General features: G+C 41.1%; 1 protein-coding gene across 4 annotated transcripts in view; it reads right to left on the bottom strand.

Moving 5' to 3' along the window:
- SAMD4A (sterile alpha motif domain containing 4A) overlaps positions 1-17,265 on the bottom strand; it is a 121,844-nt gene that overhangs the window by 35,760 nt on the left and 68,819 nt on the right. For 3 of the 4 annotated variants that reach the window (XM_063439004.1, XM_063439006.1, XM_063439007.1), the window contains 4 exons: positions 13,058-13,346; positions 12,047-12,132; positions 10,843-10,961; positions 3,348-3,570 (listed from right to left, as the gene is read on the bottom strand). In XM_063439004.1, coding sequence (XP_063295074.1) covers positions 3,348-3,570; positions 10,843-10,961; positions 12,047-12,132; positions 13,058-13,346 — 717 coding nt within the window. The remainder of the gene's footprint in view (positions 1-3,347; positions 3,571-10,842; positions 10,962-12,046; positions 12,133-13,057; positions 13,347-17,265) is intronic. The other variant, XM_063439005.1, reaches the window with a different exon arrangement.

The raw sequence follows: 17,265 nt of genomic DNA, 5'->3' as shown, positions 1-17,265 counted from the left end.
AGAGTGCACAGGTTTACACACACACACACACACTATACAGAGTGCACACATTTACACACACACACACACACTATACAGAGTGCACAGGTTTACACACACACACACTATACAGAGTGCACAGGTTTACACACACACACACACACACACACTATACAGAGTGCACAGGTTTATACACACACACACACACACACTATACAGAGTGCACAGGTTTACACACACACACACACTACACAAAGTCCACAGGTTTACACACACACACACACACACACACACTATACAGAGTGCACATGTTTACACACACACTATACAGAGTGCACACGTTTATACACACACACACACACACTATACAGAGTGTACAGGTTTACACACACACACACTATACAGAGTGCACAAGTTTACACACACACTATACAGAGTGCACACGTTTATACACACACACTATACAGAGTGCACAGGTTTACACACACACACACACACTATACAGAGTGCACAGGTTTAGAGACACACTATATACAGAGTGCACACGTTTATACACACACACACACACTATACAGAGTCCACAGGTTTACACACACACACTATACAGAGTGCACAGGTTTACACACACACTATACAGAGTGCATAGGTTTACACACACACACACACACACACCCTATACAGAGTGCACAGGTTTACACACACACACACACACACCCTATACAGAGTGCACAGGTTTACACACACACACACACACACACACCCTATACAGAGTGCACAGGTGTACACACACACACACACCCTATACAGAGTGCACAGGTTTACACACACACACACTATAAAGAGTGCACATGTTTACACACACACACACACTATACAGAGTGCACAGGTTTACACACACACACACACACACACACACTATACAGAGTGCACAGGTTTACACACACACTATACAGAGTGCACAGGTTTACACACACACACACTATACAGAGTGCACAGGTTTACACACATACACTATACAGAGTGCACAGGTTTACATACACACACACACACGCACACTATACAGAGTGCACAGGTTTACACACACACACACACACACACACACACACACCCTATACAGAGTGCACAGGTTTACACACACACACACACCCTATACAGAGTGCACAGGTTTACACACTCTATACAGAGTTCACAGGTTTACACACACACACACACTATACAGAGTGCACAGGTTTACACACACACACACACACACACACACTATACAGAGTGCACAGGTTTACACACACGCTATACGGAGTGCACAGGTTTATACACACACTATACAGAGTGCACAGGTTTACACACACACTATACAGAGTGCACGGGTTCATACACACACACACACTATATAGAGTGCACGTGTTTACACACACACACACACACACACTTTACAGAGTGCACAGGTTTACACACACACTATACAGAGTGCACATGTTTACACACACACTATACAGAGTGCACAGGTTTATACACACACACACACACACACACACACTATACAGAGTGCACAGGTTTACACACACACACACTACACAAAGTCCACAGGTTTACACACACACACACACACACACTATACAGAGTGTACAGGTTTACACACACACACACACTATACAGAGTGCACAAGTTTACACACACACACACACTATACAGAGTGCACATGTTTACACACACTATACAGAGTGCACACGTTTATACACACACACTATACAGAGTGCACAGGTTTACAGACACACACACACTATACAGAGTGCACAGGTTTAGAGACACACTATATACAGAGTGCACACGTTTATACACACACACACACACACTACACAGGTTTACACACACACACACTATACAGAGTGAACAGGTTTACACACACACACACACACACACACACTATACAGAGTGCACAGGTTTACACACACACACACACACACACACACTATACAGAGTGCACAGGTTTACACACACACACACACACACACACACTATACAGAGTGCACAGGTTTACACACACACACACTATACAGAGTGCACAGGTTTACACACACGCTATACAGAGTGCACAGGTTTACACACACACTATACAGAGTGCACAGGTTTACACACACACACACTATACAGCGTGCACAGGTTTACACCCACACACACTATACAGAGTGCACAGGTTTACACACACACACACTATACAGCGTGCACAGGTTTACACCCACACACACTATACAGAGTGCACATGTTTACACACACACACACACACACTATACAGAGTACGCATGTTTACACACACACACACACACACTATACAGAGTGCACAGGTTTACACACACACACACACACTATACAGAGTGCACACATTTACACACACACACACACACTATACAGAGTGCACATGTTTACACACACACACACACACACACACATTATACAGAGTGCACAGGTTTACACACACACACACACACACACACATTATACAGAGTGCACAGGTTTACACACACACACACACACACACACACACACATTATACAGAGTGCACATGTTTACACACACACACACACACACATTATACAGAGTGCACATGTTTACACACACACACACACACATTATACAGAGTGCACATGTTTACACACACACACACACATTATACAGAGTGCACAGGTTTACACACACACACACACACACACACATTATACAGAGTGCACAGGTTTACACACACACACACACACACACACAATACACAGAGTGCACACGTTTATACACACACACACACACAGCTGAAGTAGATCTCCCATCAAGCCTGGCTTTGCAGACACTCAGGATAGGTAGTGATGACATTATCCACTCACTGGTAGCCAATGAGAAGGTAGATTGGAGATTTAGGGTGGAGATCCTGCTTTTTGTCTCCCCATTCCTTTTTCGCCCTCAGTTTAACTCCAAGCCCGTCTTTATTCCTCTTCCTTTGTACATTGTGTATTGTTAAGAGGCTCTGAGTAAGACATTCTACATCTGGATTCATTCTGTATTACGCGTTGGATACCATTGTATTTACTAAAATGTGACAGAATGTTTAACTGCTTGTTTGGATCTCAATAAGCAGGAAAAAATGTAACCGTACAACAACAAAAAACCTCAACCATGGCTGACAATCTTCCATTTAGCTTTATTTATCAAGAGACAGCCATTACTGCAATACAATTCCCATCAGTAATGGTTCCTATACCCACAATATAACAAATAGACAATCAGAAAATAAAAACAAACAAACAAACACCTAGCTCGTAGGTTTCTGGCTAGTCAGCGGGTATCCCCCCAATAAAGCAAGGAGTAAAGTTAGCTGGGGTACCCACCTGCCTCCCTTGTTTAAGTAATGCAGGGCTGGTCGCTGCGGTCCGCTGCGTTGCTCCCAGGAGACTGCCAGGGCCCAATACGCCAAGCCGACTACTGGCAAGATTTCGGCTGGGGATCTGGAACTGCCGGGGATTCCTTCTGGCGATTCCTGCACTCACAGATCCAGCTGTCGGCAAGGAGTTGGATTGCCCGAAGCCTCGGCTGCCAATGAAGACATCAATACTATTCCAGTTAAGTATTTGGCGTTCAGATATGAGCAATTTTACATCGATACAAATAGATCCAGATAGTAGAAATAACACACACACAGTAATAGCTAGCTTCACAGCGATTCTCAAGTCTTAGAATAATATATATATATAGTTCTATTGCACACGTAACATACATACAGTATATAATTGTATAAACAGTTGTGCACACAAACAGCATTCACACTAATCTGGTGACAATATAAGAAGATAGAATTAAATCACTCATATAAACAGTGATTTAGATGGCAGAATGCATTGATCAAACCACCTGTCAGCTGTACAGAGCATGGATCAAACCATCTACATGGTAAATAAAGAGCATGGATCAAACCATCTACATGGTAAATAAAGAGCATGGATCAAACCATCTACATGGTAAATAAAGAGCATGGATCAAACCATCTACATGGTAAATAAAGAGCATGGATCAAACCATCTACATGGTAAATAAAGAGCATGGATCAAACCATCTACATGGTAAATAAAGAGCATGGATCAAACCATCTACATGGTAAATAAAGAGCATGGATCAAACCATCTACATGGTAAATAAAGTACATGGATCAAACCATCTACATGGTAAATAAAGAGCATAGATCAAACCATCTACATGGTAAATAAAGAGCATGGATCAAACCATCTACATGGTAAATAAAGAGCATGGATCAAACCATCTACATGGTAAATAAAGAGCATGGATCAAACCATCTACATGGTAAATAAAGAGCATGGATCAAACCATCTACATGGTAAATGAAGAGCATAGATCAAACCATCTACATGGTAAATAAAGAGCATGGATCAAACCATCTACATGGTAAATAAAGAGCATGGATCAAACCATCTACATGGTAAATAAAGAGCATGGATCAAACCATCTACATGGTAAATAAAGAGCATGGATCAAACCATCTACATGGTAAATAAAGGGCATGGATGAAACCATCTACATGGTAAATAAAGTACATGGATCAAACCATCTACATGGTAAATAAAGAGCATAGATCAAACCATCTACATGGTAAATAAAGTACATGGATGAAACCATCTACATGGTAAATAAAGTACATGGATCAAACCATCTACATCAGGGGTAGTCAACCTTTTAATACCTACCGCCCACTTTTGTATCTTTGTTGATGGTAAAATTTCCTTACCGCCCATCAGTACCACAGTAACAAATTTTGTAGCACAAGTGCGATTTGATTTATTTTTTAATATTTTCTGAAAGGAGGCTTAAAAAAAAAAAAAAAGATATTTAAATGTATCTATTCTTTTTCTTCCTTTTCTTCGATTTCACTTTTTTCTAGGTGTGTATGGGAGGTGCAGTGTGTGTATGTTTGTGTGTGATGGGTGTGTGTGTGTGTGTGTGTGTGAGAGAGAGGTGTGCAGTTTGTGTGAGAAGGGTGTAGTGTATGTGTGTGTGAGGGGGCATTGTATGAGGGGGGCATTGTGTGTGTGAGGGGGCTGCAGTGTGTGTGTGTGAGGGGGCTGCAGTGTGTGTGTGAGGGGGCTGCAGTGTGTGTGTGGGGGCAGTGTGTGTGTGAGGGCTGCAGTGTGTGTGTGTGTGAGGGCTGCAGTGTGTGAGGGCTGCAGTGTGCGTGTGTGAGGGCTGCAGTGTGCGTGTGTGAGGGCTGCAGTGTGCGTGTGTGAGGGCTGCAGTGTGTGTGTGTGAGGGCTGCAGTGTGCGTGTGTGAGGGCTGCAGTGTGCGAGGGCTGCAGTGTGCGTGTGTGAGGGCTGCAGTGTGCGTGTGTGAGGGCTGCAGTGTGCGTGTGTGAGGGCTGCAGTGTGCGTGTGTGAGGAGGGCAGTGTGCATGTGTGAGGAGGCAGTCTGTCTCTGTGTGTTTGTGGGAGGGCAGTCTGTGTTTGTGTGTGAAGGGTGCAAAGGGTCTATGCTGTGTGTAGGTGGGTGAGATGTGAAAATCTATCTTAATGTCTTCACCTCCCTTCTTCTTACCTTTTATCAGGGAGGGGGACATAATGCTGCAAGCCCTGGTGGTCCAGTGGCGGCATGTTCCCTCTAGCGTGCAGCTCCTCTATCTGCAGGCTGACTCTCCTGTCCTCCTGCGAGCACAGTACTGTACCGGAGTGTTGCCATGGTAACGCTTGGCAGTGCTCCGACTAGCCTGCTCGCGTGAGGAACACATAGCATGCCAGGCCCTTCCCTCCCTCTGCTGGAACTAAGTGCTTTGATTTCCTCACCAAGGCTGGCTCTGCATGAGCCGGCAGGGGAGATTAAATGATCTCCACTGCCGGCCTTGGTCCACGGCCATCGAGGCCCACTGGGCGTTTTCTGCAGAACCCACCACCGCCCACCTGAAATCCCAAACTGCCCACTAGTGGGCAGTAGGGACCAGGTTGACTACCCATGATCTACATGGTAAATAAAGAGCATGGATCACACCATCTACATGGTAAACAAAGTACATGGATCACACCATCTACATGGTAAATGACGTGGATCAAACGATCTACATGGTAAATAAAGTACATGGATCAAACCATTTACATGGTAAATACAGTACATGGATCAAACCATCTACAGGGTAAATCAATTGGATGGCTCAAACCATCTACATGGTAAAGTACATAGATCAAACCATCTACATGGTAAATAAAGAGCATGGATCAAACCATCTACATGGTAAATACAGTACATGGATCAAACCATCTACATGGTAAATAAAGTACATGGATCAAACCATCTACATGGTAAATAAAGTACATGGATCAAGCCATCTACATGGTAAATAAAGAGCATGGATCAAACCATATACATGGTAAATAAAGAGCATGGATCAAACCATCTACAGGGTAAATAAAGTACATGGATCAAACCATCTACATGGTAAATAAAGAGCATGGATCAAACCATCTACATGGTAAATAAAGAGCATGGATCAAACCATCTACAGGGTAAATAAAGTACATGGATCAAACCATCTACATGGTAAATAAAGAGCATGGATCAAACCATCTACATGGTAAATGAAGAGCATAGATCAAACCATCTACATGGTAAATAAAGAGCATGGATCAAACCATCTACATGGTAAATAAAGTACATGGATCAAACCATCTACATGGTAAATAAAGAGCATGGATCAAACCATCTACATGGTAAATAAAGAGCATGGATCAAACCATCTACAGGGTAAATAAAGTACATGGATCAAACCATCTACATGGTAAATAAAGAGCATGGATCAAACCATCTACATGGTAAATGAAGAGCATAGATCAAACCATCTACATGGTAAATAAAGAGCATGGATCAAACCATCTACATGGTAAATAAAGTACATGGATCAAACCATCTACATGGTAAATAAAGAGCATGGATCAAACCATCTACATGGTAAATAAAGTACATGGATCAAACCATCTACATGGTAAATAAAGAGCATGGATCACACCATCTACATGGTAAATACCGTACATGGATCAAACCATCTACAGGGTAAATCAATTGGATGGCTCAAACCATCTATATGGTAAAGTACATAGATCAAACCATCTACATGGTAAATAAAGTACATGGATCAAACCATCTACATGGTAAGTGAAGAGCATAGATCAAACCATCTACATGGTAAATTAAGTACATGGATCAAACCATCTACATGGTAAATAAAGAGCATGGCTCAAACCATCTACATGGTAAATCAATTGGATGGCTCAAACCATCTATATGGTAAAGTACATAGATCAAACCATCTACATGGTAAATAAAGAGCATGGCTCAAACCATCTACAGGGTAAATCAATTGGATGTCTCAAACCATCTATATGGTAAAGTACATAGATCAAACCATCTACATGGTAAATAAAGTACATGGATCAAACCATCTACATGGTAAATGAAGAGCATAGATCAAACCATCTACATGGTAAATGAAGTACATGGATCAAACCATCTACATGGTAAATAAAGAGCATGGCTCAAACCATCTATATGGTAAAGTACATAGATCAAACCATCTACATGGTAAATAAAGTACATGGATCAAACCATCTACATGGTAAATGAAGAGCATAGATCAAACCATCTACATGGTAAATAAAGTACATGGATCAAACCATCTACATGGTAAATGAAGTACATGGATCAAACCATCTACATGGTAAATAAAGAGCATGGATCAAACCATCTACATGGTAAATAAAGTACATGGATCACACCATCTACATGGTAAATACAGTACATGGATCACACCATCTACATGGTAAATACAGTACATGGATCAAACCATTTACATGGTAAATACAGTACATGGATCAAACCATCTACAGGGTAAATCAATTGGATGGCTCAAACCATCTACATGGTAAAGTACATAGATCAAACCATCTACATGGTAAATACAGTACGTGAATCAAACCATCTACATGGTAAATAAAGAGCATGGATCAAACCATCTACATGGTAAATAAAGAGCATGGATCAAACCATCTACATGGTAAATGAAGAGCATAGATCAAACCATCTACATGGTAAATAAAGAGCATGGATCAAACCATCTACATGGTAAATAAAGTACATGGATCACACCATATACATGGTAAACAAAATACATGGATCACACCATCTACATGGTAAATAAAGAGCATGGATCAAACCATCTACATGGTAAATACAGTACATGGATCAAACCATCTACATGGTAAATAAAGTACATGGATCAAACCATCTACATGGTAAATAAAGAGCATGGATCAAGCCATCTACATGGTAAATAAAGAGCATGGATCAAACCATCTACATGGTAAATAAAGAGCATGGATCAAGCCATCTACATGGTAAATAAAGAGCATGGATCAAGCCATCTACATGGTAAATAAAGAGCATGGATAAAACCATCTACATGGTAAATAAAGTACATGGATCAAACCATCTACATGGTAAATAAAGAGCATGGATCAAGCCATCTACATGGTAAATAAAGAGCATGGATCAAACCATCTACATGGTAAATAAAGAGCATGGATCAAGCCATCTACATGGTAAATAAAGGGCATGGATCAAGCCATCTACATGGTAAATAAAGAGCATGGATAAAACCATCTACATGGTAAATACAGTACATGGATCAAACCATCTACGGGGTAAATCAATTGGAAGGCTCAAACCATCTACATGGTAAAGTACATAGATCAAACCATTTACATGGTAAATAAAGAGCATGGATCAAACCATCTACATGGTAAATGCAGTACATGGATCAAACCATCTACAGGGTAAATCAATTGGATGGATCAAACCATCTACATGGTAAAGTACATAGATCAAACCATCTACATGGTAAATACAGTACATGAATCAAACCATCTACAGGGTAAATCAATTGGATGGCTAAAAACCATCTACATGGTAAAGTACATAGATCAAACCATCTACATGGTAAATAAAGTACATGGATCAAACCATCTACATGGTAAATAAAGAGCATGGATCAAACCATCTACATGGTAAATAAAGAGCATGGATCAAACCATCTACATGGTAAAGTACATAGATCAAACCATCTACATGGTAAATAAAGTGCATGGATCAAACCATCTACATGGTAAATAAAGTACATGGATCAAACCATCTACATGGTAAATAAAGTACATGGATCAAACCATCTACATGGTAAATAAAGTGCATGGATCAAACCATCTACATGGTAAATAAAGAGCATGGATCAAACCATCTACATGGTAAATAAAGAGCATGGATCAAACCATCTACATGGTAAAGTACATAGATCAAACCATCTACATGGTAAATAAAGTACATGGATCAAACAATCTACAGGGTAAATCAATTGGATGGATCAAACCATCTACATGGTAAATACAGTACATGAATCAAACCATCTACATGGTAAATAAAGAGCATGGATCAAACCATCTACATGGTAAATAAAGAGCATGGATCAAACCATCTACATGGTAAATAAAGAGCATGGATCAAACCATCTACATGGTAAAGTACATAGATCAAACCATCTACATGGTAAATAAAGTGCATGGATCAAACCATCTACATGGTAAATAAAGTACATGGATCAAACCATCTACATGGTAAATAAAGTGCATGGATCAAACCATCTACATGGTAAATAAAGTACATGGATCAAACCATCTACATGGTAAATGAAGAGCATAGATCAAACCATCTACATGGTAAATAAAGAGCATGGATCAAACCATCTACATGGTAAAGTACATAGATCAAACCATCTACATGGTAAATAAAGTGCATGGATCAAACCATCTACATGGTAAATAAAGATCATGGATCAAACCATCTACATGGTAAATAAAGAGCATGGATCAAACCATCTACATGGTAAATAAAGAGCATGGATCAAACCATCTACATGGTAAATAAAGAGCATGGATCAAACCATATACATGGTAAATAAAGAGCATGGATCAAACCATATACATGGTAAATAAAGAGCATGGATCAAACCATCTACATGGTAAATAAAGAGCATGGATCAAACCATCTACATGGTAAATAAAGAGCATGGATCAAACCATATACATGGTAAATAAAGAGCATGGATCAAACCATATACATGGTAAATAAAGAGCATGGATCAAACCATCTACATGGTAAATAAAGAGCATGGATCAAACCATCTACATGGTAAATAAAGAGCATGGATCAAACCATCTACATGGTAAATAAAGAGCATGGATCAAACCATCTACATGGTAAATAAAGAGCATGGATCAAACCATCTACATGGTAAATAAAGAGCATGGATCAAACCATCTACATGGTAAATAAAGAGCATGGATCAAACCATCTACATGGTAAATAAAGAGCATGGATCAAACCATCTACATGGTAAATAAAGAGCATGGATCAAACCATATACATGGTAAATAAAGTACATGGATCAAACCATCTACATGGTAAATAAAGTACATGGATCAAACCATCTACATGGTAAATAAAGAGCATGGATCAAACCATCTACATGGTAAATAAAGGGCATGGATCAAACCATCTACATGGTAAATAAAGGGCATGGATCAAACCATCTACATGGTAAATAAAGAGCATGGATCAAACCATCTACATGGTAAATAAAGAGCATGGATCAAACCAGGCCATTCGCTCTCCTACACAGAGTATCTGGATTTGGAAGCTCCCAGGCATTCACTGAGTGCAGAATTAATGCAGGGTTTCCTAGCAGTCACTAAGGTAATGAACGCACAGGAATATGAAATACAACCTACTTTCTGGGCTGCCGGTATCCAGCGACATCCATCAGGGATTTCCGAGGGAAAGACCTGTACAGCTTCTGTACTTGCTGTTTCCATGACAACAATCTCTTCTTCTGCGTTTTGGTAAATGCCTGAGAAAAGGCAAACATACTTTGTAAGCGCTGGCTGGGAAGTCACGAAGGGTTAACAGAAGATAATACAGAAACAGCAGTGGCTTAGACGTGTTCGTAATACACTTTGAATACATACATTTAATGCAGACACACAGTTTTATAAGGTACACCCCATAATATTATCGCAGTGCCCTGCAGTATGACATCACGTCGGCTGCTAACGGTTTACCATTCTGCGTCCCTCTCAATACTTGCACGGATCATAGGTTTCCGTTTTAGAATCATTTTTCAGGGCAGGAGAGTGCCTCCCAGCAGAACAGCAAATTCCTAGACTCACATCCCAAAATCCCCCTCCCCAATAAATAAATGAAACAGCACCCCACTGCGTGCAGCCAGGAGGATTACACATCCCTGTGTGGGTCTGACGGGAGATCAGGGATTTATTATAGAATGCCAATAAACACACGGTTACACCACATGTAAAGCTCAGACGGCATCTGTGCTCTATTTCTAAATCAAACACATTCACGGACCTATTGGGTGCACACTCCGAATGCAATGGATTTATGGATTTAAAACAATTAGGAAATGAGGTTACCATGGAAACAAAATCATCTCGGAGGACAATCTTAATGATCACATTTTACAATAAATTAAAAGAAATTAATAAAAAAAAAAAAAATTTAAAAAAAGTTTGGATTGTTTTACAAAAACGTGCATGCAAGCGTACCCTTTATAGATCTATTTGATGTTAATATTTATAACAATACGCAGACATAACAGGATGTTAGCGGAGATTGCTGCAACCGTGTGATATCTGATATAGCGACTACGGTACAATTGGAGATATTAGGACAACGAAAATAGGACTTCCAGAGCCAAGCAAGCAAAGAATTACCGAATCGGAATCCCCCCATTCCTACAACTCTCTCCGATTCTTAGAATTACTGTATATACCTCCCTGCCCATCTTAAATCTGGATCTGGTGGCTAATGAGGGACTGGACCCACCAAGGCCCACACCCGCTCCATGTGTAAAACTTGCTCGCAGGGAAACAAACCAACTGCGTACCTAATGAGAGAATGAGGTCAAACACAACTTACTTCATGGATAAGGCATTTGTCGATCAATTGTAAATAAGAACTAATATTGTCTTCATCAGGACGGGACACTAATAGCTGAGTACAAACTGAGAAAACAAATAGCAGAAAAAGTACATTTTAGTAAAATCTTTAATTAATCTCAAACGAATAATAATGTGTGAATTGGAACATATTAAAGATATAAATTACATAGCGGAAAAGAGACTTGCGTCCATCAAGTTCAGCCTTCCTCACATTTATTTTTGCTGTTCATCCAAAAGAAGGCAAAAAAAACCCAGTCTGAAGCGCTTCCAATTTTGCAACAAATTATAAAAAAAATAAAAAAAAATTGTTGACCCCAGAATGTCAGTCAGATATCTCCATCTATGTGGCTTGCCCCCCCTTAGCCCTCTAAAAGCAATTAGAACTCACCGTAATTCCAGTGCCGCGCGGATCCACCGGCACTGACTTCGCCTCCTTGGTGACATCAGAATTGCAGATTTTAAGCCAATCTAATGCGTTCCCATGGGGAAGCCCGCCTTAATATTCATCTTTAGAACAGGTGCCCAAAATTGCACAGCATATACAAGATGTAATTTTGCCAGTGATTTATAAAGAGGCAAAATTATATTTTCATCCCGAGAATTTGTGCCCCTATTTATACATAATAGATATTTGGGGTGGGGGGTTATTTGGGGGTGTGGGTGATAGGGATACATCTTCCTATTAAACATGTCTACGTACAGAAATGCAATGCACCATGAGATATAACACTCAGTCTGATGGGAGTCAGCCATTTATGAGGTTTGGTTACAGCTCTTGTAATATCTGCTGGTTCGAGCTTCTCACCCAGACACATAATACCTGTACGCCATTTACAGTTGGGCAGATTAAAACAAAACCCCAAGATTTAATCACTATAAACAGAGCTATGGCAACGTGGTGTAGTTGTAAACTTTAAGCCAAAGTAGCCAAATTGGGCTTCCCGCCTCAAAAAACTCCAATGTGGAAAACTACCAAGCCTGGACTCACCTTTCCCCATGACTCTTGTAAACTGCCCTGGAAGGTCACCTTCTGGTAATGGGACACCTCCACCCTCACTTTCACAGTTCCCCAAATGATGCTGCTGGATTCCTCCAGAAGCGTCATCTTTGTTCTCTGAAGCTGAAGCTTGACCATCTGTGCCGATTGGCTGGGGTTCACATTCCCGCGGATGTTCCTCAGAGCTGGGACTCTGTGAGGCATAAGCTTTGATTGGGGTGAGGATCATCTGGTGTAGTTCTTGTAGTGGACCACGTAGGTTTCCTCCGTCTAGGATGTCCTATGGGTGCAGAAAGGTGAATCACAACATTGGCCAAAACGGCATTCACTAAACACAAACATGAACTAAAATAGGCCTGGAAAAGCACAATGAGGTCCACATTACCAATAATCTTTCTAACTAGAGTTTATTGTGCTCTAAGACCATCAATGGCACCTGAAGGCCAATCCATTAATTTATAAATAAACTATGAGACTGCCTTGGTTGGAATGGGAGTGCTGTGCATATATTGAAAACCATGGTTATTGCAAAATATATAGACTTTTAGCTGTTTGCAATGAGCAAATCAGAAAGAAGCAATTGAAATAGCTTAACACAATTAATGCTTCAAGTGTTTTCCCCCAAATTTAACTAAAATGCAACTTACAATTACTTCTCCCGTCTCAAAATGATTCAACCCCCTAAATAGAATCCCTCACAACAGCACAAATACGCAAAATCGGTGTTATCGCAGGCACAACTGATAGAACTAATCAAGGGCTTCATTAGTTGCACAAGGTGTGCTTGAGCTGCATCACTTGTAATACCTGAACTGGCTAGGGGTTTCTTGAGGGTCACATTTAACTGCATGTTAGAAATATGGCTAAGTTAAAAGAATGGTCCACAAAGAAAAGATCATTGCCTTTCACAAACAAGGAACAAGATACAAAAAGATATCAAAATCACTGAATGTTCCCAGTGATACCGTTGGAAGCATAGTTCGCAAGTTGAAGGAACACTAGTTACACTACCTGGACTGGGCAAAAAAAGGAAGCCATCAATGGCTGCAACCAGATTTCTGTGAAGGCAGGTTGTGAAAAACCCTTGAGTGACTGCAAAAGCCCGTAAACAAGACTTGGTGGAAACAGGCACTGAGGTAACAGTGAGCACATGCCATCTGAGAGGAAGCTGAATCTTGGGTGTCATTGGTCAACTAGACAATGATCCCAATCATACCTCAAATTCCACCAAGACTTGGTTGCAGAAGAAGTCCAGGAAAATTCTACAGTGGTCATCACAGTCACCTGACTTGAACCCCATAGAAAATCTCTGGTGGGATTTGAAGAAGGCGGTTACAGAATGCAAACCCAAGAATATTACTGAACTGGAGGCCATTGCTTATGAGTAATGGGCTAAGATTCCTCAGAACACTGCCAGATGCTGGTGTCTGGCCATGCATCGTTTGCAGCAGGTCATAACAGTAAAAGGGTGCTCTAACAGTACTAAAGACGCTTGCCATGAAGGGGTTGTTGAATAATTTTTAGACTGAAGAAGTCATCATAAGTTGTGTGTTCAGTTGAATTTGGGTAAAACACTTGAAGCATTTGTTCTGTTGAGCTATTTTGAATACTTTTGTTTGCTTTTATAACTGCAAACAGCTGAAAGTCAGTAAATTTTGACAATAAACCTGGTTTTCGATGGGGGTTGAATAATTTTGATTACAACTGTAGTTTAGCAAGAACTCTAAAATAACTAAACACGGTTCCTTTTAATGCAGGGGTGTTGGAGAGTCTCCTGGGTTGCTTTTGTTGCTCTCGTTTCATATTAAATAAGAGTTAACTCTAATCCATCACCCCGAACAGCAAAGTGTCTAATTTACTAAACTGTTTAACTGTGTGGAATTAACAAATCACAAACGTCTGACAAAGTAGCAGATTTACAAATAAATAAATACATTTTAAAAAATGCATAAGAATTGTTCAGACCGTCTTCAGCCTTAAACTGTGAGTCGCCAGTTACTGAATTCACTGATGGACAGAATTATACCAATTACATGGCTGCAGTTACTGGTCTCCTGGGGTTTATTAGAGGTGGTTACTGGTCTCCTGGAGTTTATAAGAGGCGGTTACTGGTCTCCTGGAGTTTATAAGAGGCGGTTACTGGTCTCCTGGAGTTTATAAGAGGCGGTTACTGGTCTCCTGGAGTTTATTAGAGGTGGTTACTGGTCTCCTGTGGTTTATTAGAGGCGGTTACTTGTCTCCTGGGGTTTATTAGAGGTGGTTACTTGTCTCCTGGGGTTTATTAGAGGTGGTTACTGGTCTCCTGGGGTTTATTAGAGGTGGTTACTGGTCTCCTGGAGTTTATTAGAGGTGGTTACTGGTCTCCTGGGGTTTATTAGAGGTGGTTACTGGTCTCCTGGGGTTTATTAGAGGTGGTTACTGGTCTCCTGGGGTTTATTAGAGGTGGTTACTTGTCTCCTGGGGTTTATAAGAGGTGGTTACTGGTCTCCTGGAGTTTATTAGCGGTGGTTACTTGTCTCCTGGAGTTTATTAGAGGTGGTTACTTGTCTCCTGGGGTTTATTAGCGGTGGTTACTTGTCTCTTGGAGTTTATTAGAGGTGGTTACTGGTCTCCTGGAGTTTATTAAAGGTGGTTACTTGTCTCCTGGAGTTTATTAGAGGTGGTTACTTGTCTCCTGGAGTTTATTAGAGGTGGTTACTTGTCTCTTGGAGTTTATTAGAGGTGGTTACTTGTCTCTTGGAGTTTATTAGAGGTGGTTACTGGTCTCCTGGAGTTTATTAGAGGTGGTTACTGGTCTCCTGGGGTTTATAAGAGGTGGTTACTGGTCTCCTGGAGTTTATTAGAGGTGGTTACTGGTCTCCTGGAGTTTATTAGAGGTGGTTACATGTCTCCTGGAGTTTATTAGAGGTGGTTACTGGTCTCCTGGAGTTTATTAGAGGTGGTTACTGGTCTCCTGGAGTTTATTAGAGGTGGTTACTGGTCTCCTGGAGTTTATTAGAGGTGGTTACTGGTCTCCTGGAGTTTATAAGCGGTGGTTACTGGTCTCCTGGGGTTTATTAGAGGTGGTTACTGGTCTCCTGGGGTTTATTAGAGGTGGTTACTGGTCTCCTGGAGTTTATTAGAGGTGGTTACTTGTCTCCTGGGGTTTATAAGCGGCGGTTACTGGTCTCCTGGAGTTTATTAGAGGTAGTTACTTGTCTCCTGGGGTTTATAAGCAGCGGTTACTTGTTTCCTGGAGTTTATTAGAGGTGGTTACTTGTCTCCTGGGGTTTATAAGTGGTGGTTACTGGTCTCCTGGAGTTTATAACGGTGGTTACTTGTCTCCTGGGGTTTATAAGTGGTAGTTACTGGTCTCCTGGAGTTTATAAGCGGTGGTTACTTGTCTCCTGGGGTTTATAAGTGGTGGTTACTGGTCTCCTGGAGTTTATAAGCGGTGGTTACTGGTCTCCTGGGGTTTATTAGAGGTGGTTACTGGCCTCCTGGAGATTATTAGAGGTGGTTACTTGTCTCCTGGGGTTTATAAGCGGCGGTTACTGGTCTCCTGGAGTTTATTAGAGGTAGTTACTTGTCTCCTGGGGTTTATAAGCGGCGGTTACTGGTCTCCTGGAGTTTGTTAGAGGTAGTTACTTGTCTCCTGGGGTTTATAAGCAGCGGTTACTTGTTTCCTGGGGTTTATAAGAGGTGGTTACTTGTCTCCTGGGGTTTATTAGAGGTGGTTACTGGTCTCCTGGAGTTTATTAGAGGTGGTTACTGGTCTCCTGGGGTTTATAAGAGGTGGTTACTGGTCTCCTGGAGTTTATTAGAGGTGGTTACTGGTCTCCTGGAGTTTATTAGAGGTGGTTTCTGGTCTCCTGGAGTTTATTAGAGGTGGTTACTGGTCTCCTGGAGTTTATTAGAGGTGGTTACTGGTCTCCTGGAGTTTATTAGAGGTGGTTTCTGGTCTCCTGGAGTTTATTAGAGGTGGTTACTGGTCTCCTGGGGTTTATAAGCGGTGGTTACTGGTCTCCTGGAGTTTATTAGAGGTGGTTACTGGTCTCCTGGAGTTTATTAGAGGTGGTTTCTGGTCTCCTGGAGTTTATTAGAGGTGGTTACTGGTCTCCTGGGGTTTATAAGCGGTGGTTACTGGTCTCCTGGGGTTTATTAGAGGTGGTTACTGGTCTCCTGGAGATTATTAGAGGTGGTTACTTGTCTCCTGGGGT

The sequence above is a fragment of the Pelobates fuscus genome, chromosome 13 (assembly GCF_036172605.1).
Source record: "Pelobates fuscus isolate aPelFus1 chromosome 13, aPelFus1.pri, whole genome shotgun sequence".
NCBI lineage: Eukaryota > Metazoa > Chordata > Amphibia > Anura > Pelobatidae > Pelobates > Pelobates fuscus.
This window is presented reverse-complemented; position numbering and strand designations above follow the sequence as displayed.